At 43.1% G+C, this 25,501-nt stretch overlaps 2 protein-coding genes across 4 annotated transcripts in view; both read left to right on the top strand.

Moving 5' to 3' along the window:
* The window catches only part of NAAA (N-acylethanolamine acid amidase), a 37,582-nt gene extending 24,599 nt beyond the window's left edge, over positions 1-12,983 (top strand). Inside the window, exon 11 of one of the 3 annotated variants that reach the window (XM_032400557.1) lies at positions 11,993-12,983. Coding sequence is in view for 1 of the 3 variants with exons in the window: in XM_032400560.1 (XP_032256451.1) it covers positions 7,426-7,465 (40 nt within the window). In the remaining 2 variants the exon portion in view is untranslated. Of the gene's footprint in view, positions 1-7,425; positions 7,509-11,992 lie in introns of those variants that run through there. The other 2 variants (XM_032400558.1, XM_032400560.1) reach the window with 2 other exon arrangements.
* The window catches only part of PPEF2 (protein phosphatase with EF-hand domain 2), a 32,421-nt gene continuing 14,394 nt past the window's right edge, over positions 7,475-25,501 (top strand). The window contains exons 1-10 of the mRNA XM_032400553.1: positions 7,475-7,527; positions 12,055-12,127; positions 16,830-16,957; positions 17,111-17,168; positions 18,032-18,207; positions 19,041-19,155; positions 20,125-20,171; positions 21,184-21,350; positions 22,004-22,040; positions 22,362-22,511. Coding sequence (XP_032256444.1) covers positions 7,501-7,527; positions 12,055-12,127; positions 16,830-16,957; positions 17,111-17,168; positions 18,032-18,207; positions 19,041-19,155; positions 20,125-20,171; positions 21,184-21,350; positions 22,004-22,040; positions 22,362-22,511 — 978 coding nt within the window. The 5' untranslated portion in view covers positions 7,475-7,500. The remainder of the gene's footprint in view (positions 7,528-12,054; positions 12,128-16,829; positions 16,958-17,110; positions 17,169-18,031; positions 18,208-19,040; positions 19,156-20,124; positions 20,172-21,183; positions 21,351-22,003; positions 22,041-22,361; positions 22,512-25,501) is intronic.

Genomic DNA, 25,501 nt, shown 5'->3' with positions numbered 1-25,501 from the left:
CAAGTCATGTCTTTATTTTTTTCTGTAAAATCAGAAATATTTCTTTAGTGAATCTCTTGAGTTTTTAATATCAAGGATAATATTTTATTTATTTATTTATTATTTTAAAAAAGATTTATTTATTTATTTTAGAGAGCATGAGCCAGAGGGGTAGAGAGAGAGGGAGGGAGAATCTCAAGCAGACTCCCTGCTGAGCACAGAGCCTGATGTGGGGCTTGAGGTCACGACCTGAGCTGAAACCAAGAGTAGGACGTTTAACCGACTGAGCTACCCAGGTGTCCCTCTTTATTTATTTCTTTTTTTCTTTTTTTATTTTTTTAATATTTTATTTATTTATTTGACAGAGAGAGACACAGTGAGAGAGGGAACACAAGCAGGGGGAGTGGGAGAGGGAGAAGCAGGCTTCCCGCCAAGCAGGGAGCCCGATGCGGGGCTCGATCCCAGGACCCTGGGACCATGACCTGAGCCGAAGGCAGACGCTTAACGACTGAGCCACCCAGGCGCCCCTTTATTTATTTTTTAAAAGATTTTATTTTTAAGTAATCTCTGCACCCAGCATGGGGCTCAAACTTACAACCCCAGATCAAGAGTTGCATGCTCTACTGACTGAGCCAGCCAGGTGCCCCTCAAGGATAATATTTTTATTTTAGATGGGCTATTTGCTATTTATTCAAACTGCTAGGATCTTTATTGTATAGCATCTGTTCCTAGCTTTGGTTTTTGTTGTTGTTGTTGTTAAACTTCTTAACCCCTACTTATTTTATACTCTGCTTCTAAATTCAGTCATCAAGCCTTCAGGTGTCTAACTTTGCTGTTTGTTTTGCTGACTCTCCCTCATGGAGGTTTCTGTGGTGTTCCATAGTTTGGGATTGTGTTCCTTTGGAAATCCTGAAGGCCGGGGTTGGCGGTACGCCGCCCAGAAAGGATGTGTGTCTGTTAATTTCTCAGCTTGTGGTTTCTTAGAACATTCAGTATAAATTGAAGCCTCAGTTTATATTGTATGAGGGCAATATTATTCCACCTTCACAGAGGAGAGCATTCAGTATAAATTGAAGCCTCAGTTTATATTGTATGAGGGCAAGCCTGTGGTTCCCCCTTCACAGAGGAGAGCCAGCCCCTGTGCAGGCTGATGTTCTAACTCTATCTTGTGTGCATCCAAGGCCGTGTCTCTTTATCCCCCACCTCCCAATGAAATTGTTGAAGAACCCAAGGATCTAAGTTCCTGGGACAAGCAAATGTCCTTCAGGCCACCATGCCCCCCGTGCCTGCTTCCCTCCCAAGCTTTTCTTTATACCCCATCCTCCCTATTTTCCCTTCATCCTCTCTGATTATGTGCTAGCTCAGCTAAGTATTCGGCATTTAAGAAAGATGCTTGTTTTTCCTCTTTAGTTTTGTAGTGGGAATGTTTTTTCAGGGTATTTATCCCTCCAAAGTATCCAGAAATCAAAGAGCTGATGAGCGATTTTTTTTTTTAAGTTCATTCTGTGTCATTATGAAGAGTGCATTGATGGGCTGATAATGGAAAAGTGAAAATCAGTTAGCTTGACGTTTTAGTAGACCAGCTAAGAAATTAAGATGGATTGCAAGATGTGGAAACAACCTTAATGTTCATGGACCGACGAATGGATAAAGAAAATGTGGTATGGACATACGATGGAATATCACTCAGCCTTTATAAAGGGGGGATCCTGCCATAGGTGTCAGCATGGATGAACCTTGAGGACATGACACCAAGTGAAACAGGCTAGTCACAAAAGGACAAATACCACACATTCCACTTATTTGAGGTTGATGGGGCTCAGGACACACTACCCCAGGATATGGCACATTGGCATATTGAATATTTTAAGCTGAAGGAATTTGGGAGAACAGCAGAAGCAGGAAGGCTGCTCTGACTTCCTCCCCCTAGCCTTTCTTCCTGAAAACAGGTGTCCTAGAACCCTCCTGCAGACGTGTCCTCCCTGTACCCAGAGGAATGGAGCATCCTTGTCTCTGAAGACAGTGGGACCCAAAAGAATCCTAACAAACAGTCCTCACTGAGTTTCCCCTGGTTTACTATAATTACCTCATACTCCTTAACCTACCACATGCCTCCATGTCTGCCTCCTCTCATCCAGCATCCCATAAAAATGCACAGATCCATCTCTTTGGGTCTTCATTTCCTTATGAAGGCCCCCGTGTCATGGAAACTTCAATTGAATAAATTTGTATGTTTTTCTCCTGTTAATCTGTCTTTGTCAGTTCAATTCTCAGACCCAGCTAGGGATCCTAAGAGGGTAGGAAAAAAACTTTTTCCTCCTCTACAGAATATCTAAAATAGACTCATAGAAGCCAGAGCTAGGGAGAGGTTCTGCAGGTTAGGCAAGATGAGTAAGTTCTAGATACCTGATGTACAATATTGTACATATATACTATTTTATGGTGTACTTAACAATACTGTATTTTACACCTAAAAATTCATTAAGAAGGTTGAGCTCATGTTAAGCATTCTTACCACAATAAAAATTTTTAAAAGCCAAAAAATAAGTTTAGTAAAAAGTGTTTTTAGAAAATTAACATGGCTTGTCCTACAGTGGTTGTATAGGAGATGGATAGAGTTGATTTTTAAAGTATTTTTTTTTTTTTTAAGTATACAAGTATAAAAATAAATCGGGGTGCCTCAGTGGCTCAGTCAGTTGAGCCTCCCACTCTTGGTTTCGGCTCAGGTCATGATCTCAGGGGTGGGATTGAACCCTGCCTCGTCAGGCTCCACGCTCAGCAGGGGTCTACTTCCCCTCTCCCTCTCCTTCTGTCCCCCCCACCCGCTTGCAAATAAAGAAAATCTTTAAAAGATAAATAAATCAGGGGCACCTGGGTGGCTCAGTCAGTTATGCATCTGACTCTTTGTTCGGGCACAGGTCATGATCTCAGGGTCATGAGATCGAGCCCTGCGTCAGGCTCATGCTCAGCGCAGAGTCTGCTTGAGATTCTCTCTCCCTCTGCCCCTCCCTGCACTCATTCTCTCTCTAAAAATAAAAATAAGGGGCTCCTGGGTGGCTCAGTCGTTAAGCGTCTGCCTTCGGCTCAGGTCATGATCCCGGGGTCCTGGGATTGAGCCCCGCATCGGGCTCCCTGCTCAGTGGGAACCCTGCTTCTCCCTCTCCCACTACCCCCTGTTTGTGTTCCTGTTCTTGCTATCTCTCTCTCTCTGTCAAATAAATAAATAAATAAATAAAAGTAAATAAAAATAAAAATAAATAAAATCTTTAAATAAATCAATAAATCAAACAGTACATAGTAGTAACCTTTTGCCTGTCTTCCCCACTCATAGATTGCTCTCTCCCCAATAGCATTCCCTAGAGATAACTGCTATCTGTATTCATGAAGAGTTTTTTTTTTAATGCATATGTGTTTTAAAATGTAGATTTTATTCAACTCTGGTGAGGCTAACAGATCAGGGGCCAGTTGCCATTAGATAGTTTGTTACAGTTCCCAAGAGGAAGGGGACACAGCAGGTGCCTGCCGGGCCACAGGAAAGAATGCCGAGATTGGTCACAGGCAGGCAGAGCAGGGAACTGTGTGTAAGTTAGAGAACTTTTGTGGTTTTTGAGGGAAGGAAGTGCTGACACGGGGTGAGCAGGCTAGACAGGTCTAGGATTGGCTAGTTTGAATAATTTCATCAGCTCCAGGGTATAGGAGCTGCCCTAAGTTGTCAGATAGTGGCCCTGGGTAATGAGGGCAGGGGAATAGTGTCCCTGAGTAGAAAAGCTCTTACAGGCCATGGTTGGGGGATGAGGACTCTGTATTGGGTGGCTTGCCTAGGAAAGCCTAGTTCACGGTCCTTTGCCATAGGTAGGAATCAGCTAACCCTGGGAAGGGCACTGCCTTGCTGGGGGATAGCAAGGCCCCAAGATGCCAAAGCATCAATACAGAAACTAGAAAACATGATCAATAAAATAGGATTTTTCTTCAAAATGAGGTTAGATTATATATTTCAGAAGGTTGCCTTGTTCACTTAACAAAAAATAGGAACCATCTTTTCTTGACAGAGGATATTGATCTATATATTTTTAAATGACTACATAGGACCATCCTGTATGTATAATAACTTGGCTATCCATTCTGCAATTTATGAATTTTTAAGTTGTTTCCAATTTTTCATGATCATAAACAACATGGTAATGAAAATCCTTAAATACTTTTTGTATGGGTGTATAGTTCTAGAAGATACTTAAAAGTGAAATTTCTAGATCAAAGGGTTTACATGTTACAGATTTGTAATTGAATTGAAAGCAGCATTTTTCACAAAACTAGAACAAATACTAGAATGTGTATGGAACCACAGAAGACCCCAAACAGCTAAAGCAATCTTGAGAAAGAACAAAGCTGGAGGCACCACAATTCAGCTCTATTACAAAGCTGTCATCATCAAGAGAGTATGGGACTGGCACAAAAACAGACACATAGATCAATGGAACAGAATAGAGAGCCCAGAACTAAACCCATGCTTATATGGTTAATTTATGATAAAGGAGGCAAGAATATACAATGGGGAAAAGATCATTTCTTTAATAAATGGTGCTGTGAAAACTGGACAGCTATATGTAAATGAACGAAACTGGGCCACTTTCTAACACCATACACAAAAATAAACTAAAAATGGATTAAAGACCTAAATGTGAGACCTGAAACCATAAAACTACCTAAAAGGGAACACAGGCAGTAATTTCTCTGACATCAGCCATAGCAACATTTTTCTAGATACATCTCCTAAGGTAAGGGAAACAAAAGCAGAAATAAACTGTTAGGACTACACCAAAATAAAAACCTGTACAGCAAAGGAAACTATCAACAAAACAAAAAAAACACTGAATAGGAGATATTTACACATGAAATATCCAATAAGGGATTCATATCCAAAATATATAAAGAACTTATACAACTCAATACCATAAATACAATCCAATTTAAAAATGGGCAGAAGGGGCGCCTGGGTGGCTCAGTCAGTTAAGCATCTGTCTTTAGCTCTGGTCATGATCCTGGGGTCCTGGGATCGAGCCCCGCGTCGGGCTCCCTGCTCAGCGGAGAGCCAGCTTCCCTTGAGATTCTCCCTCTGCTTGCTGCTCCCCCTGCTTGTGCTCTCTTTCTGTCTCTCTGTCAAATAAATAAATAAAATATATATATAAAAAAAAAAAGGCAGAAGACCTGAAGAGACATTTTTCCAAAAAAGACATAGAGATGGGCAATAGACACATGAAAAGATGCTCAATATCACTAATCATCAGGGAAATACAAATCAAAACCACAATGAGCTATCACCTCACATCTATCAGAATGTCTAAAATCAAGGGGCGCCTGGGTGGCTCAGTTGGTTAAGCGACTGCCTTCGGCTCAGGTCATGATCCTGGAGTCCCGGGATCGAGTCCCGCATCGGGCTCCCTGCTCGGCAGGGAGTCTGCTTCTCCCTCTGACCCTCCCCCCTCTCATGTGCTCTCTCTCATTCTCTCTCTCTCAAATAAATAAATAAAATCTTTAAAAAAAAAAAAAAAAGAATGTCTAAAATCAAAAAAACAAGAAATAGCAAGTATTGGTGAGAATGTGGAGAAAAAGGAACTCTTATACCCTGTTGGTGGGAATGTAAATTGGTATAGCCACCAAGGAAAACAGTATGGAGGTTCCTCAAAAGATTAAAACTAGAATCACCATATGATCCAATAATTCCACTATTGGGTATTTACCCAAAAGAATATGAAAACACTAATTTGAAAAGATATATTTGCTCCTGTATTTATTGCAGCATTATTAACAATAGTCAAGATAAGGGAGCAACCTAAGTGTCCATGGACAGATGAATGGGTAAGGAAGATACGGTATATATATCTGGTGGAATATTACACAGCCATAAAAAAGGATAAGATTGTGCCATTTGTGATAACATAGATGAACCTAGAGGGTATTATACTAAGTGAAATAAGTCATATTGAGAAAAACAAATACCATATGATTTCACTCATATATAAAAAACAAAACGAATAAACAGCAGAATCAGACCTGTAAATATAGAGAATAAACTGATGGTTGCCAGAGAGGAAAAGGGTGGGAGGATGGACAAAATAGGTAAAGGGGAGTAGAGATACAGGTTTCCAGTTATGGAATAAATAAGTCATGAGAAGAAAAGGCACAATATAGGGAATACAGTCAATGATACTGTAATAGCGTTGTATGGTGACAGATGGTAGCTACCCTTGTGAGCCCAGCATAACATAAAGAGTTGTTGAATCACTATGTTGTATACCTGAAACTAATGTAACATTGTGTGTCAACTATATTCAAATAAAAAATATTTTAAAAATAATGTTTTTCAGCTAAAAAATAAGGACACAACTTAATAAATCACAATTAAAATTTAATCTAGTTTAATTCCAACAAAGTGAAACAATTTACATTCCCATCAGTAGTATATGGAGAGGCTCCTTTTCTCATACTCTCAATAATACAGGATTTTATCAGTCTTTTAACTTTTAGTGAATTTGGAGGGAAAATGTTAGCAGTCAACCACCAAATAAAGTGAGTCAATGTGAAAATATCAATATCAGACAAAAGAGAATTCAAGCCAAAATGGATTTTGGCAGAGTGATATTTTATTTTGCATAAATCACTCTCTACCAAGAAAAGCATCCATAAGCCTTCATATATTATAAATACATAATTATGTAATGGCAATTTTATATGATTCAATATGTATTTAATATAGAGCTACAAAACATAGGCAAAGATTCAGAAATCCAAGGATAAATGGCTAAATCTGTACTTATCATGGAAATCTTTGAAACATTTTTTTCCAAGATGAACAGATAGGGAGGAATACATAAGGATACAGAAGATTTGAATAACAATAACAAGCTTGACCTCCTAAACAGATGCAAATAAAGCATAAATTTCTTTGCAGATTCCCATGGCACATTTAGTACCTACCAGCATACACATGAGCATCTTAGATTAATTGACAAATAAGTTGTCTGGGAATAGTGATTAGTATTTTAACATATTAATCGTTTATGTTATGTCCTAAGAAAAGTAAACAAGAAACGTAAGAGACGTAGACAAGAAAAGGCAAGATGTTTCCATCACGTTTTGCCAACAGAGAAAAGCCAGCCAGAGGAAAGAGTGCCTGGTGTCCTGGGGGCCTGCAGGGAGGACCCCGGGTCCAGACCGCTCTGAGCCTCACGCCCTGTGTGGTCAGCACTCGTCTATTTCTGGGTTAAGGAGCTCAGGCTGCGCCTACGTGGCTTGAGAAACACAGCCTCCTAATCTGGGGGGGTAAGAAGGCTTAGACCCAGGGCTAGGGCGGGAGAGAGCCAGGGAGAAACTGTCTGCAGGAGTCAAGCCTAGGTGTGAGGGAGACACCCTGACTACGCAGTCTCCCCTTTCAAATCCTCCTCGCAGGCCTGATCCAATTGAGGTGAAGGGGTGCCTACTGCCGTGAGGCGGGGAGCCCTGCACGCTTGGCCGCAGCTGTGGATGTCCTCACTGCCTTTCTGGAACAAGGTAAGCCGGCCTGGGCCTGGGCCTTCTTTACCAGACTTGTAGGTCTGGAAGAAACTACATCAGCCGGGGAGCCCTCAGCCAACTGGAAAGACAGGATAGAGGTCACACCTGTGTGTTAAAGAGGCTTCTGCCTCCTTCGTGTCATAGTAAAGAATATCAAAGAAGGTAAGAGCTTTCTTTCCAGCCTAAAGTACAGAAATGAGGGCAACAGACATATGTTCTTACACAGGAAAGAAATACAGGCTTGGTTGGAGGACAGAGGTCAGAGAAAGCCCCTGTTACCAACTCACCCGGGGAGGGTCTTGGCCGTGTGTGTTTTGAGGTTCACTTAGTGAGAAGATAAACAATTACCAACATTTTTTTTAAAAGATTTTATTTATTTTAGAGAGAGAACACGGGCATGTGAGCAAGCGTGGGGGTGGGGGGAGAGAATCCAAAGCAGGCTCCATGCTCAGTGCAGAGCTAACGCGGAGCCCCATCCCAAGACCAGGACATCATAACCTGAGCTGGAACCAAGAGTCTGGGACTCAACTGTCTGAATCACCCAGGCGCCCTCCAACTTTTTTTTTTTTAATGATAATGTCATATATGGATGATGCTAAGTCAAATCCTAGAAGGACAGGGATCTTACCTAGGTGGTGTAGATGTGCTATTTACCTGAGAAATCACTAGCAGGAAAAGCAGTTAGTCGTTACCAAAAGGTGTCGATTCAACAATCTCAGATCACATCAGCTCATTTTCCATTTTCAGTTTTATGAAGCTTTCACTTCTTCCCTTGAGAATGATTTTAGTTTTCCTTTCCATTCATTTTTCTTAGTGACTTCTAGAATGTTCTTTACAGATCTGTCAATGATACACCACTTTCTTCTATTAAGGCAGCCATATGTATTACCTATTTAGTCAGAGTCACTTTCTAATTTCTGTCTTACATGGAAAAATTTTTGGAAAATATGATTTATTGATTTTTAATTATCAAAGTTATAATAAAACTATATAAGTTAAAAATGAAAGTTTGTCACATAAGCCCATTCCCCAGAGATAATCACCATTGACAGTCTGGTGTATGCTATTTGATTTTACATTTACTGATATATTTTTATATAGATGAGATCAGAGTAAGCATACTGCTCTGCAATTTGCTTTTCTTCATGTAATGATATATCTTGGGGATATTTTCATATCATTACATATAGATTTGCCTTGTTCTTTGTCATGGCTGAATACTGTTTCATTCCACTTCTAATGTACCGTGATGTATTTTCTTAATTCTGTACTGATAAAATATTTAAGGTGGTTATTATTTTGGGAAGAGAGAGAGCACAAGCAGGAGGTAGGAGAGGGGCAGAGGGAGAGAGAGAATCCTGAGCAGACTCCCTGCTGGGCACAGAGCCCCACTCAGGGCCTTACGTGGGGCTCGATCTCACGACCCTGAGATCATGACCTGAGCAGAAATCAAGTCGGTTGCTTAACCGACTGAGCCACCCAGGTGCCCCTGGGAGAGAGAGATTTTAAGACATTTCTGAGAGTGTCATTTAAAGAGTTTCCACATCTATGATTTTCATTACAGTGAGAAACATTTGCAAAGTTCTCTTCATATATAACCTCATTTCACCCTTGTCACAACCCTGTAATGGAGTTACCACCATCCATGCACCATCCTGATGTCTGGATGCACCCTGCCCCCTTTCACGATATATGAAGGCACATCCTTTTTGCCCTTGATGACCAGGGTTAATTACAAGTAGATGTGCTGCCTGAGGAGAGTCTTCATTTCTTTCATCCCTACAGGTTGTTTCAAATAATTTATTGACCCATGATAGTTACTCCTTTCTCACTCTATGGAAGTGTCGTATTTCTATCTCAGCATCTTTTTTATAGGATTGGTGACAGACAAGGTTGTCTTATTCTGCCACCATTTTTGAATTTATAAACTCATAAGAAACAAGGTCCCTGAAGGGCAATAGAGGACTTATTTAATAATAACAATCTTTGACCCAGAAATAATCAATTTATGCTTGTCTTGGTCAGCTAGGGCTGCCATAACAAAATACCACAGGTGGGTGGTTTAACCAACATTATTTATTTCTCACGGTTCTGGAGGCTGAGTAGTCCAGGATCAAGATGCCAGCAGATTTGATTTGTACTGATTGCCCTCTTCTTGGCTTGCAAATGACCACCTCCTTGCTCACATGGCAGAGAGAGAGAGAGAAAGAAAAAGAGAAAGAGAGAGATCTACTCTCTCTTCCTCTTCTTATAAGGACACTTATCCCATCATGTGGTCACCACCCTCATGACCTCACCTAAACCTAATGACCTCCCAAAAGCCCCACCTCCAAATACCATCACATTGGGAGTTGGGACTTCAATTTGTGAATTTCCGGGGGACACATTCAGTTCATAATAATGCTATATTGAGATAGTATGTCTTTTACTGCCTCCTAAATTTAAGCCAGGGACATGTTTTTGGTTACTGATATTTTAAAATAAATATATCAGATCCAATCTAGCAACATATATTGAGATTCTACCATATTCTAAGAACACTTTAAATACATTATTTATTATTCTCAAATATATATGTAGATGAGAAAACTGAGTTTATGGGAGGTTAAGCGACCAAGGTCTAGTGAAAAGCTGAGCTGGAATGCTCACCTGCATCTGTGCACTTCCAAAACCCAAACACTTTAGCACACAATGTGTCTCCATAGGCAAGTTACCGATTATCAAAACAAGTTGTAAGTGAGTTGGTGGACTCAATCATTGCTGATGCCCCTTTCAGCTCTAAAACTGTTCAGGTATCTAGAGAAAGTTGGATTGATTTAGTCATGATGGATACTCATTTTGACCCATTACTCAGATTCTGGTTTCATGATATCCATTATATCTGGGAATCATTTTGCACACACATACAAAAGAGGTCATAGTCTTTCTCTTTGATTATTTAGTCAAAATAAGCTAACTAACACAAGCAAGGTGAGGCTTTTCTTTGATTTGCAAGGGAAAAGATAATAACTCTTTGACAATCCCCAATACAATAACCTTTAAAAATAGAGGAAGTAGAGTGGAGAGATGTGAGGGAGGGGAAAAATATAGTGGAATCCACTCTCAACATTAACTCAGTACATCTCACATTGCTTCCTGAAAAGGAGCTAGAAAAAGATTGGTCTTTGTTATATAAACATAAATGTGGCAATAAATAAATAAATAAATACTGTAAAAATAAAAATTTATTCAATTAATATTTATTGAATCCCTGCCACATGTCAGACCCATGTCTAATTTCTAGAGATATAATGATGAATTTGCTCAGACACAGTCTTTGCTCTCAAGGAACTGGTAGTCTAATAGTGACATAAAATAGGAAACTATAATATATTATTGCAGTGATGGAGATGTGAATAGGATATTCGGGAGCTCACAGGAGGGGCCTGTCAAACTAGCTTCCCTAAGGTGATGTCCAAAGTGAGCCTTAAGGAATGAGTAAAGTTAGCCAAGTTAGGGAAGAGGAGTGGGATAGGAAGAATATTCCAAGTCAGAACAAAAATGCATAGGTCATGGTAGTCAAAGAGCAGAGTTTGAAGAAAGAAGAGGAGAGAGATGAGGCTGGAGGAGTAAGCTTTTAGGGAGATGAGTTCTGTGTGTGGCACATGGAATATGAGCGACCCCAGTGAAAGTTTAGCAGGAAGCTGGGTATGTGGGGCTAACGTGTATGGATAATCTGGGATGGAGATATAGATTTGAGAGGTGGGAAGCGATAGTTGAATATGTGAGCATTGATTCAGTTATCCAGGGACCATGTTCAGAGTAAGGAGACCTGACATTTGAGACTAGAGGACAAATAAAAATGGACATTTAAAGGATAGAGAAAAGTGAGCTCAAGAAGGAGAGAGATAGTCAGAGAGGTAGAGCAAATGCAAGGGAGCCCACCATCACAGAAACCCAAGGAGTAGAATTTTGATCAAGGTGGGGCTTTTGGAGACAGATGGTTTTGCTGTTTGGGCAAGGTAAGGACTGAAAAGACGAAGGCATTGGAGACATCAGCATGAAAGGTTTTGATCAATAGGTAAGAAGTAAAAAGTGGTTTTAAGAGGAATTAAGGAGAAAATATGTAGTCTACTCTTGAGAGAAGTCTAAATGAGAAGAATAGGGGGACTGGCTGGTAGCTAGAGGGATATAGGAGTCAAAGGATGATGATGATGATCATTAGCTTTGAGATTGTAAGAGAAGAGACTTCAGGATGTTTCTAGACTGAAAAGGAAAAGCTAGTAGAAAGGCTGGAAATGTGGGAGAGAGGTGAGATGACAAATGGAACTTTCAGGGGGAGGAATACCTCATTCACTGACACTGCAGAGGTGGGGAACGTGCTCTCATATGATAGTCTCATGTTTTTTATAATGTGGGAGACAAGGTCCATAGATAATTTGGTCTACCTAACTAATACTCTGCCTGAATTCCCTTCTTTCAGATTCCCTCTTCCTTTTGTCAGCAAACAACTTCTCCCTCTGACCTGCTATCTGTGTCCTGCAGAAACCTTGTACCTACACTATGGGAAGCGGTACCTCAACCCAACATCACTTTGCTTTCCAGAATGCAGAGAAAGGTATGTGTTTCCCATCTCCCAAACTTGCTCTAGGTATCCCAAAGCCTACATTGCATAGAGAGGGGCTTCTTAGAATGGAAGAAGGAAACCATTATATTTCTCCTCAGGCAACTCCTGAAAACCAGCTTCTCCTCCTTATGAGGAAACCACCAGAATGTCAGCTGAACATCTTAGGAGCTGGCGAACTATATTTGACTGAATTAAAGTGTGCTGAGGAGTTAGTATTGTCCACTAGGGGTTATCCCAAATTATACATGCACAAGTGAATGAAACAAAATTGGGCAACAAGCAGATGAAAGAGCATTTCAGGTAGAGGGTTCAGTATGTACAAGGGTCATGAGGTAGAAAGGAGCGAGTCATATTCGAGCAACTGAATGGTCTGACATGAACGAGAGGGAGGATGGCATGACATGAGGCTGCCAAGGTAGGCAGAGCCCAGATCACTCAGCGTCTATAGGATTTTAAACTTTACCCTAAAGGCATGAAGGACCACTGAAGAATTCAAAATAGGGCGTTGATAGTAAGATATGCACATTTAAAAGACCTCCGGCTTCTGTGAAGAAGGGATCAGAGGGAGTAAGAGTAGAAGAAGAAACAGTCCAGAAGCTACTGAAGTCATCTAAGCAAGAGATGATGATACCTTGGTCCAGAGTTGTTGGCAGCAGGGATAGAAGAGGGTGAATTCCAACAATATTCAGGAGATCGAACTGACAGGATCCAACTGAGTAGATGTATGGGGTGAGGGAGAAGGATGGATCAAGAATGACTTCCGGTTTTCTGGCTAGCAAGACTGGGCAGGAATTATTGCCAATTACTGACATAAAGATAGTGGAGGAAAACCAATTCTGACTAGAGGGAAGATGATGAGTTCATACTTGCTGGGGTTGAGGTGTCTGTGAGACATGCAGGTAGAAGGACTGAGAAGGTGGGTGCATATTCACATCTGCATTTTGGAGGCGAGGTTGGGCTGGAGAGATATGCATTGGAAGGCATCAGAATGTTATGTGGTGATTGAGGCCATGGGTCCCTGAAGTACCCTAGAGGGAGAGTAAAGACAAATCAGAGACCAGGGCCTAGGACAGAGCCATGAAGGACTCTGGGGCTGAAGCATCAGGTGGAAGAGGATGAGTCAGCAAAGGAGGCTGAGGAGAGGTAGCCAAAGGTCTGTAGGAGAAAAGCAAGGGGAATAGTGACTACACCTTGTTTACATGGGCTTCAGCATCTCTGTAAGCTTCTTTGCTGTCTAGCTTGACAATATGTCCCAGGGTCATCTTGTACCTTTTTGTCCCCAGAGTGGCTACTTCTTTAGGGTGTGGGGTATTCGTTGCTTCCTGGTTGGCCTCCACCTTTCTATCCCTTTTCAGTGAACAGATCCAGAAAACATGTATTATTTAGAGAAAAAAAACTCACCATGACCAATTTATATTTAGGAACACAATATTTTTACTTAACAGCCTTGATATATTTATATCTATCTCTTCATTAAAAATCTTTTTCCCGGGGCGCCTGGGTGGCTCAGATGTTAAGCATCTGCCTTCAGCTCGGGTCATGATCCCAGGGTCCTGGGATCCAGCCCCATATCAGGCTCCTGGCTCAGTGGGGAGCCTGCTTCTCCCTCTCCCTCTGCCTCTCCCCCTGCTCATACTCTCTCTCTCTCTCTGTATCTCTGTGTCTCAAATGAGTAAATAAAATCTTTAAAAAAAAAAAATCTTTTTCCCTAATGACACTATTATTTACACTATTATTATTTACTCTATCCTACCATATATAAATAATAGTTTCAGAACAGTAACAATACTATTATAAACAATGTGATTACTGAAAATTCTTTAAGATTTCTTTGTAGTTCTTTTTGTCCTTTGGATATGTCCACTAGGGATGTACAAATTACTGAATTCTCAAGTCATCTAAAGTAACTCTATTCTGTGTTTCCAACTTATATAAGGTTAGTTTCACTTGTTTAACCTTTGGGTTTTTTTGATAGAGAGAGAGAGGGAGCATGTGTGAGTTGTGGGGGAGGGGAAAAGGGAGAGGGAGAGAAAGAATCTTAAGCAGGCTCAATGCTCAGCGTGGAGACAGACACCGGGCTCATTCTCACCACTCTGAGATTATTACCTGAGCCAAAATCAAGAGTTGGAAGCTTAAACTGACTGAGCCACCCAGGCACCCCTAAACTTTTGCTTTTAATCTTTGGGGATCGATTTATTTTTCATTTTGCTTTAAATCTGTTTTATAACTTTGTAAAGCATTTATATAATTCCTGTTCCAAGTATCTATTGCTGCATAACAAACTATCCCAAAACTTAGTGGCTTAAGACAACCGTTTTATCTGCTCGTGATTTTGTGGGTCTGGAATTTGCAAAGGGTCCAGCTGGGTGGTTTGTCCATGATTCTCTGGGTAGCTGGGGCTGGAGGCTCTTGTTTTTGTTTTTGTTTTTGTTTTAAGATTTTATTTATTTATTAGACAGAGAGAGAGATAGTGACAGCTGGAACACAAGCAGGGGGAGCAGGAGAGGGAGAAGCAGGCTTCCCGCCGAGCAAGGAGCCTGACATGGGATTCGATCCCAGGACCCCGGGACCATGACCCGAGCCGAAGGCAGACGCTTAACTGACTGAGCCACCCAGGCGCCCCTAAAGATTTTATTTTTAAAGTAATCTCAACACCCATCGTGGAGCTCAAACTCACACCCCTGAGATCAAGAGTTGCATGCTCTAGGGGTATCTGGCTATCTCAGTTGGGGGAGCATGAGGATTTTGATCTCAGGTTGTGCATTCAAGCCCCACACTGGGCGTGGAGCCTACTTAAAAAAAAAAGAGAGAGAGAGAGAGAGAGAAAAGAGTCGCATGCTCTACTGACCACAGCAGCCAGGCCCTCCAGGAGGCTATACTGCCAAGACAGCCCTTTATTTGCTATCTGGTGCCTTGGTGCCCCTTGGTCTTTCCCTGTCCATGCAGTCGCCTTGTTCTTAACGTGGCGTTTTAACCTCCAGGCACATTTGTAACTTGTAGCCCCACATGTAGTGCACACAAAGCTGGGGCAAGAGGAACCCAGGCGTGTTAGATTGTGCTGTTGGGAAGGAGGGGGTAGAGGGTCTTAGACCACCCTGCCCCTCACAGCCCCTATCTCAGTTAAAGGTAACCACTGGCAGGACTGGGTGGGGGGAAAGGTAAGAAAGAGGCATCGCCTGCTCTCTCGGCCCTGAGGAAGGAATATGTCTAGTTGGCAGCACTCGCCTCGAAATGTTGAAGCAAGGTGTTAGCAAACAACATTTTCACAGAACCTCCGTGGCCCCGATACTCCTCAGGATTGCTTACACTTCACGGCACATAAGAACCATGTGGGGAGCTTGTGAGACCTGAAGGCCCCTGGGTTCCCTGTAGAGAGTCTAACGCTGCAGGCCTAGGGCGAGGTCCAGCTATCTGTGCTTCCCGTCAGTTTCTAGAAGGTCTGTAGCACTTACTCCGGACATTGCATTCACTGTTCTGAACATGGGTCTACAGACGTCAGCCGTAGAGCTTCAGCCTCATCACTTAGCATTTGGTAAGTGCCTTTGAGAAACAGCGACAGTTTGACATTTTTTGTCATAGGAAATCACATTCAGCTTTGCTTAAGTTCCTCCCTGGTTCTCTTTTCCCACTCCACCAGCAACTTTCCTCTTAGGGAAATCAGCCAGAGTTCTATTAGCTCTCTAATGCAGGCTAAATATATTAAATCAATCTGTCTATTGTTCACGAGGTTGACCTGAATTAAGCTGCAGGGTTTCCTTTTTAATCCCGCTTTATCCACAAATACCCCATTCATCACCAGTGGCACAGTCAGGCCCAGGAGCTTAAGAAGAACCTCGTTATTTATGTGAAGTGGCTCTCTTCTCTGGCCGTGGTCCTTGACCACAGGTGATAAAGGTCATGGGAAGAAGTAAGCCTCCTCCTGTCACCCTGGGGACGCAGCCACCTAGCACAGGTCCCGGCAGAAGGAGAGGCCCAAAGGCCACCCGCAGATCGGATGGTCAGTGCGGTCACCCAAGTATGGTGATGGGGACACTGAGAGCCCGCAGGGCCATCACAAGTCTGGGGATAGCAAGCGCACAGCCCAGCAAGCACTTACTGCCACCTGACATTCTAGGCAGTCATCTGTGTGTCTGTTGTTTGTTTTCCCCAGTCCTCTAGTTCATCCCCCTTTCCAGATGGGGACATTGAGGCCCAGGAAGGTAAAACTCCTGGGAAGCCACACAGCCGATGAGGGCATTTCCAGGCCTAGAACCCAGGACACCTGATAGCCAGTCTGTTGCTACAATGTCACAATGTCCTCCCACCTTCTACCCCCACATCGTCCCACTCTCCAAGGATGCCTCCCGCTTGCCACCTTTCCAGGTTGCATTTCTTGAGAATCCTGGCAATCCAACCTTTCCACCTCTACCCATAGTGTTTTCAGCAAAAAGTAGGAATTCCAGTAAACCTCCAGTGATAGTAGCATAACCACGAAGTAAGAATGAAGGGGGGTGGGGGGTGGGAAGGGGGAAAAGAGCACCCCAGCCGGTGGTAAGGCAAATCCTTCCTACCGGCCGCAATGGCTGGCGCTTTGCCCATCTTGCCCCCACCTTATGGTAGGAGAGGTGCCCTTCGCCTACCCCCCCGGCCCCCTACCCCCCCCTCGGCCCGGGGAGTCCCGGCTCACAGGCTCGCTTCTCCGTCCCTGTCACAGCCTTCAGGGCAGCAACCCTCATCCAGAGATGGTACCGGCGCTACACGGCACGGCTGGAGATGAGGCGGCATTGCACCTGGCGCATCTTCCAGTCGATAGAGTATGCGGGACAGCAAGACCAGGTCAAGGTGCGGCGGGATGGGGGGCGGAGTCACCCGGAGCTCTGCCTTCCAGCCCAGGGGCAGCACGGCCCAGGTGCCCGGAGGGGGCGCGGCGGATCTGGACCCCTCCTGGTTCTCTTGGCACTCATCTCTAAAGCCGAGTCTCTGGTTCTTCTTCAGCTCCATGACTTCTTCAGCTACCTTGTGGATCACTTTACCCCCAGCAGCAACCATGAGCGTGAGTACGAGCTGCCATACAGCACATCCTCCTGTCTCAGGGTCGTAGATGTCAGACGGAGCGGGGCGGCAGAGGAAGTGTAGATCCGGTGACAGCCAGGGAACGAGCAAGGAGGCTGACAAATCAATGGCAGCTTCTGGGTTCTCCCAGGAGCACACCTGGAGACAAGAATTTGGGTGCAAGGAATAAATGCAGGGAACAGTGGGGGGTGGCGAGGGAGTGGGGAAGGAATTCAGGGAAGGGAAAGCCGCCATTAAAGGGGGGGGGGTGTGCTACTAAGCTAGCAACTCAGTGTGCCTGGGAAACAGTGCAAAACCCACGCCTTGGAATGATCCCACTGAAGGCAGGAGCCTTCATATGTCAATTCCTGAGGCTCACTGGTTGAAGGCCGCTGGCCGGGTGGATCGGAAAGGTTGTTAATTCCACAGTATCGGCCTGCCGAGCTTCCGGGCCAGAGATGAGGATGGGCGATGGGCCCTTGCCTGAAGGGCCCTGGAAGGTCTCATGGCTTCTGCCACACTCACAGTGCACCAAAATGCCTGTGAGCTTTTTCTTTTTTCCACCAAGGCTTTTCCCTTTCCTCCTGCTTACAAGCCTCGGCTCCTAAATTTCTGTTCATTCTAAGTCTGACACATCGCAATCTTTTAAAATAAAAGTAAAATGGCATTGACATAAAAGCATAACCTCTTCTCCTGCCCACCTTAATCTGTTGTCACTCCCCCATTCCTTTCTCCTCCCTGGTGTTGGAGCCGACACCAGACTGGCCCGCTCCACGTCAAGCATGGTCCAGGGGAAGACTGTTCGTGCTGCCCGTGGACTGCCCATCTGATCACAAGCTGGCCTTCCCTCTCTGTCCTGACCAGGAGACTTCCTGAACCGCATGTTCACTGAGAAGACATTCCCCCAGGACGCTGAGATGGAGAAACTCAGTGACTATGAATCTATAGAGGTCCCGGACAGCTACACAGGGCCACGTCTCTCCTTCCCACTTCTTCCTGACCACGCGACTGCCCTGGTGGAAGCTTTCAGACTGAAACAAGTAAGCTCACTCTGGGGCCCCTGCATCTCCAACAGCTCCATGTAGGATGTAGAGGGAGGCCAGACCCAACCCAAAAGGAGCAGCCCTGGACTTAGGGGGTTAGTGTCATGGGACCTCAGGAAGGCCACTGTCGCTGGTGAGGAGGGGGTCGGGGAAGAGTGTCGGGGATGGAGGCAGAGGGGAGGGTGGTTGGACTCTTACTCTTCTCAAAGAGATAGGGAGACATTGGCATAGAAATGATATAATCTGGCTTGCTTTTTAAAATAATCATTCTGTTTTCTGATTAGAGGGTAGGGAGCAAGGGCTGAAGCAGGGAGACCAGTCAAGGTCCTGCCACGGTCCAGGCAAAAGGCGACAGTGGTTTGAAACCCTGGTGGTAGAGGCAGAGGTGTGAGAAGTGGTCAGATTTTGGTTCTATGCCGGATTCCAGCCCTTTCTTTCTTCCATATGAAGAGAATTCATTGCGGGAGGAGTTGGGATGGTTTCCCCTGTAATGTCAAGGATCACTCAGTACCATCAACATGCGTGCACTTAACTCACACCTCGCTGAGATACGCATGCATCTCTCCCAAGCAAAAGGCAAGGAAAGCTTTCATCGAGTTGATAGGAAAGAGGAAATTAGTTCAATATTTGGTGACGATGAAAAGCAGAAACGAGAGCAGAAGATGGGTGAAAAAGAGAGGATTCATGCATTGGGTCCCAGGGGCAGTTTACTAGGGTCAGTCTTGGGGTCTCGGGTGATTGGGGTCAGTCATTAAGCAGTAAAGGCGAGGCCCATTTTGCTGCAGGAATATCAGTGTTGCTCTGTTTCTCCCTCCTCTTCCTCCTAGTAGCAGCTCCATGCTCGCTACGTCTTGAATCTTTTGCACGAAACCAGGAAACACCTGGTGCAACTGCCAAACATCAACCGTGTCTCCACCTGTTACAGCGAGGAGGTCACTGTGTGCGGTAAGAGCCGGTCAGAGATGGCGCCACGTGCTAGATGCAAACAAGAGAGCTCCTGGGATGGGGAGATTAGAGGCCGGCTGGCCGGAGATGGGATGCACGCTGACAGCGCTCATGCATTCGCTCCACGCTCACCGAAATAGAGGCGGTGCCAAGAAGGGCTCCTGGGCAAGAGGGCCCAGCCTCTGCTCTATTTTCCCAGGCAATTCAGATTTGCCCCCTCCCTCACGACCTCCATTCAGAGCAAAATCCCTGCAAAGAGCCAGATCCTCCTTTGTCAGAAGACAGTTTATTTGTTGTTACTTGAGCAGGCCCTAATGGCCCAGCAAATGATTCCTTCCACCCACAGATGGTCTTCTGCCAGAGAGAAATCCTGTCAATCATGATTCTTTCCACATCCTGATGTTTTCAGTGATGTTGACACATCTGCCGCGGACTGATGTCCCATGTCGTAGGGGAATGCAGACTGTAAGACGCCAAGGATCGTAAACTGGCACCTCGAGGGCCACATGCAAACTGCAGATGGGTCTTGCTTGGCCTGGAATGTTCTTAAATTTTTAAAATTAATTTCCAACGTTTGAAAATTGGAGGATTTCATATTAAAATCCAGATTTCCAACATCTCTTGAAAAATCTCCTAACAGGAGCCCATAAGTGAATAGCAGCTTCCTACTTTGGATGGGGCAGAATCTCTCCAGTTCTCATTGGAGTTGGCAACCCTGCACTATTCTGTCCTATCTTTGCTTCCTTTACTATTTATGGTAATCATGTAGAAAACGAATACTGTGTTTTCTGCTTTCAATATTAACTATCCCTGCAAAAGGGAAATTAATATTTATCTCTATCTTACATATGGAAAAATGAGTTACCATCACTTTGTCAGATTTTTCTGGGTATTTCCCTTTTTACAGTAAAAATGAGACACAGTGGTAAGGACCAACAGAAACTGATATTCTTTTTCTATCTTTATTAGGAGACTTACATGGCCAGCTGGATGACTTAATATTTATATTTTATAAGGTATGAATGTTTAAGATCCTGTCTTGCTCTGAGGCTTATTCTAGAAGTTCAGATGCAGTATCTATTAAACAAATGCTTAACCATTGCTTAGATTTTTTAAAATATTATTTTAAATTATTAAAAATTACATAGTAGCAAATACATAATATAAAAGATAGCACTGTATTATATTTTAGTATATTTTTGTAAACTGTTTTAAAAATCTGAGGTTAATAAAGAAAAGGAATCATTATTTAGTGATTGATTTCCTTTTTTCCAAATAAAGAAAATTGTTGATTATCAAAGCACCTGAAAGCTATTTTCCTGTTTTTAGTTATAAAATGTAGAACATGTAACAACATATATGAATGTCCTATTAATGTAATGTTACTTTATATATACTGTGCTTCCCAAAGCATTTTCCCACTTATTGTCTTGTTTAATCCTGAGAAATCTGACAGCTATTGCTGTTATTACTAAAGATATTGGGCCAGGGGCACCTGGGTGACTCAGTAGGCTGAGTGTCCGACTCTTGATTTTGGCTCAGGTCATGATCTCTGGGTCATGGGATTGAGCCCCACGTTGGGCTCTGCACTCAGTGGGGAGTCTGCTTAAGATTCTCTTTCTCCCTCTCCCTTGCCCCCCGCCCCGGTCCACGGGTGTGCTCTCTCTCTCTCTCTCTCAAATAAATGAATAAATCTTAAAAAAAAAAAAAAGAAGATATTTTGGCCAGAACTTAAAATTGGCCTTTGGATCACAAGTTTGGTTTCCTTTGCACATACCACATGGCAAGACTCCAGCTTTGTATAAAGCACTATTTTGATGAGCATGTCATAACCTCAGCCTGGCTAGAAAGGAAATATAAGACCAATAAAAAAATACTTGCATCTTTTCTTGACAATTCATGTTTGGAGGAGAGCCAGAAAGCACAGAATTTTTCGATCTGACATTAACTGTCAAATACACAGTGGCTCAACCTGATTTCCTGTTCCCTTCCTTTGTTGCTGCTTCTCGGACTTGTCTTGTTGGGAAGAATGGCCTCCCGTCACCAGAGAAGGCCTACGTCTTCAATGGTGACTTCGTGGATCGAGGCAAGGATTCAGTAGAGATCCTGATGGTTCTTTTCGCCTTCATGTTGGTTTACCCAAAAGAGTTCCATCTTAACCGAGGAAACCATGAGGACTATATGGTGAACTTACGGTAACAAACTAAACACGCTGGGTATTTGATGTTTACCTGTGATTGTAAGAAGTTATTTTGTCAGAGCTTCTGATTTGTTAGGTGTATTTTAAAAGTAGTTTTCCGGGATGCTTGGGTGGCTCAGTCAGTTAAGCGTCTGCCTTTGGCTCAAGTCATGATCCCAGGGTCCTGGGATCGAGTCCCGCATTGGGCTTCTTGCTCAGCGGGGAGCCTGCTTCTCTTTCTGCTTGCTCTGCCTGCCACTCCCCCGCTTGTGCTCTCTCTCTGACAAGTAAATAAATAAAATCTTAAAAAAAAAAATAAAAGTAGTTTTCCAATTTTATAAAGGAATACACAATGTCTGACATTTAAAATATTTCCTTAAAACTTACACATTATCCTACTCCTAATAAAACCATTAATTTTTTTTCACATATCCATACTCTTTAGAAAAGGTAAGAAATACAGATAAGCAAAAGGAAGAAAATAAAAATATCCCATAATTTCTTGAACCGAGATAATGCTATAATTGTAAACATTTTGGCAATTATTCCTCAGTCTCTTTTCTATATAAGTATATGTATATGTATATAAAATATGAATTTTTATAAAAATTCAGTTATATCATAACTCTTGTCACTAAATTTAATATCTATTTTTGCTTCTAAATCTAGATATGGCTTTACCAAGGAAGTGATGCATAAATATAAGGTATGCTACCTTTAAAAATTTTGGGCTCCTGGGTGGCTCAGTCCTTAAGCATCTGCCTTCAGCTCAGGTCATGATCCCAGGCTCCTGGGATGGAGCGCCGCATCGGGCTCCTTGCTCAGCGGGAAGGCTGCTTCTCCCTCTGCCACTCCCCCTGCTTGTGTTCCCTTTCCTGCTCCCCCCTCGCTGTATCTCTCTCTCTCTGCCAATTAAATAGATAAATAAAATCTTTAAAAAAAATAAATAAAAGTAAAAGTTTCTCTTAATTCAGATAAGTTGAGTGTATCATTGGAAACTTAATAGCTTCTTAATATCATTTTCCAGATACATGGCAAGAAAATACTAAAAATACTGCAAGATGTTTTCTGTTGGCTTCCTCTGGCCACTCTGGTTGATGAGAAAGTCCTGATTCTTCACGGCGGAGTGTCAGACATGACCGACCTGGAGCTTTTGGCTAAACTAGACAGGCACAAGGTACTGACTGAGTAATGAAATATTGCATATTTCACCATAATTTAACCCAGTTAATAATAACAACCCAGTTGATAATAATTTAACCCAGTTTCACTGGCAGCATAAAATAAATGTCATCTTGCATGCTGACTCCAGGGGACGCCATTAAATCATTAAAGAAGCCATTAAATCATTAAAAGGAGAAGGATTAAGATTCCACGTCTGGGGGCAAGGCGCAAGTACACTATGATCCATTAGTGATGTTTGCTATAGACATTATAGTGGGGAGTGGCAGCGAGAGCCATCTATTTGCCATCCCTGATCTAGATGATTCTAATAAATACCCCTCAATCACTGTACGTGAAGAGCCTTTATTTCTCAAATAACTCAGTTAAAGTCAACAAATGCATATTGAGAGCCTACTTCATGCAGGGAGGAGGCAATCGGCAGATAGGAAGATGAAGATCAATTTCGAATTAAACTCAACAGCTGTGTTTAAAGGGCTTACTTTGTGCAGGGAAAGTGGTAGGGGAGATGCAGAGATAACCAGAGACGGTGCCTCCCTCAGGGGATTTACAAGAACCGGCAGGAGGAGGGGGTGAGAGACAGAATGCATTAAGCTCCAATATCCACACATCTGTTTTCTGTTTCACTTTGGAAGTAAAAATTTAGAAAACAAAGATTCTATTTTAATCACAGACTCTTATACTTGAATGGTGTCCTATGGCTTCTGTACTCCAACTACCCCTTCCAAAACACAGGAGTCCCTACTGCAATATCCTTGACAACATTCGGCTGAGCAGTTCCAAAGACAGAGAACTCATTACTTCACAAGCCAGTGTGCTTTGGGCAACTCTAATGAATCTAAGTCTGTGTTATATGAGACATAAATGAAAGAGCATGGCTTTAGAATCAGACTGACCCTGGTTTGAGTCTTGGAACATGCAGGTACAGCAGCTTCGTTTTACTAGGTTTTCCAAGAACCAAGCCTTCTTCTGTCTTGTTACTCTGCCATCCTTAGGATGTCTTTCCCATGCCCTCATCTGTATAGGCCAAGGTGGCTTGCCACCACATCTGTATTCCAAGCAGTAGGAGAGAGGAAGGAAGGGGGGGAAGAATATTTCTGCCCTTTAAAGATACAGGGAAGAAGTTGTATACCTCTCTTCTGCTCTCCTCCCATCGTTGAGAAAACAGTTCCATGATCACACCTTGCTGGAAGGGAGGCTGGAAATGCGGTCTTCTCTCTGGTTGGCCACATGCATGGTACAAAAGTTGGGGTTTCCATTCCTATGGCAAAGAAGGGGAAACTAGATTTGGGGGAGTGGTAGTCTGCCACACAGATACCGAAGTAGGGAAATATGTTCTTTTTCCCTTGAGTAGGTGTGGTGAGTGGTTATGCCATGACCCATGAAGTTGGAGACAAATGGATAGAAATTCTGTTTCTGCTACTTATAGAATATTACCTTGAAAAAGTTATTTATTATAACTTCAGTTTCTGAATCTATACAATAGGAATAGGAGTGACTGTATCCTAGATGTTGTGAGGATTAAATGAAAATGTGTGTACACGTGCCTTACAAAATTTGTACTCAGCAAGTGGAAATGGTATGAACTACATTTGGCTGAAGTGACAGAAAACTTCAAATAACAATGGCTTAATGATTATCTCTTCCTTTCTGTAAATAAGCACTGGAAGCCAACAGTCCAGGGCTGGGGGAGTAACACCTCGAAGTCACTAGGGACCGAGTTTCCTACTTTCTTGTTGCTCCCCCATGCTGCATCATGACCCAGCATGGCTACCTGAGCCCAAACCGTCACGACCATGTTCTAGCAGTGTAGAAGAAAGGCATGTTTCTTCCCTTTAAGGACACTCAGGTGTACACAAAATTTTTGTTCCTATTTCTGTTCAGAATGTTGTCACATGTTAACATTTAGCTGAAAGGCAGATTGGAAAGTGTATTCTTCATTCCAGGTGGTATCTGTAAGAATCTGGGTTTCTATTTCTAAGGAGGAAGAGTAGACAGATGTTGGGTAGCCACACTCTGCCTTGATCTGTCCCTGTTGCTCCCCAAATTTCTATGCACATCCTGCTTGCCACATGTAGAACCATGCTTATCCCCTCCGCAATGGAGTCTACACTCAGGTCTCATCCCATAATTGCATCCAGTCCAAGGTTTCTGGATTCAAGTCCTATATATCAAGGTCTGGCTCTGGCCCCTTGTGGTCTGGTGACTGAAAGACGAGATATGTGTCCCTGCACCCACAAACTCAGTGTTGGAAAGGGAAAAGGATAACTCCTTAGCAGAGGTGGAAGGGGGGGCACCTGCAACATTTTCAACAGCTTCCTCCAAAAATCCTCATTATAAATCCCCTCTCTGCTTCTCCATAATCTTAACCCCTTCATGTTCTTAATGGAGGAGGAGGGGCCCAAAGGGACCTAAAACTAGCTCTAGTATTTCTTTTGTCAATTCTGCATGATGTCTGGCACCTCACTTTTTTTTTAATTCAAATATTCTGTTTTGCTGTATCTATGTCTGGAGGTAGAGACAGCAAGTCACGATAAAGCAGATTCATATTTAATGGGAAGAATCATGGGAAGAATCACATTTAATATATACAGGAGAAGTAGGGACTTTGGGAAAGAATGCTAAAGAACAGTTTATCTTCCGTAGCTTAGCAAAAAGCTAACTTCCCAATAGTTGGTTTGCAAAGCTCTGGGGAGGGGTGATGTAGCCATCTGTACCAAGTCCTGGGACCACTTGGGAGGGAAACACAAGAGTAGGAGCCCCGGAGTCAGATATCTGGATTCAGTCCTGGTAATGTTCTAGTAACTCTGTGCCTCACGTTTCTCATCTGTACTATAAATGAGGATGCTATCTCACAGGGTGTGAGGGCTAATCAATGAATTCGTGTAAAACCATAAATGAGGATGCAGTCTCATAGCGGTGGCCTGAGGGTATCAATGAATTCATGTTAAGTGCCCAGCATAACACCTATTTACAAAGGGCGCA

Source organism: Phoca vitulina, unplaced genomic scaffold (assembly GCF_004348235.1).
Source record: "Phoca vitulina isolate PV1807 unplaced genomic scaffold, GSC_HSeal_1.0 scaffold3, whole genome shotgun sequence".
Classification (NCBI taxonomy): domain Eukaryota; kingdom Metazoa; phylum Chordata; class Mammalia; order Carnivora; family Phocidae; genus Phoca; species Phoca vitulina.
Note: the sequence above shows the minus strand (reverse complement) of the source record. Positions and strands in the feature narration are given on the sequence as shown.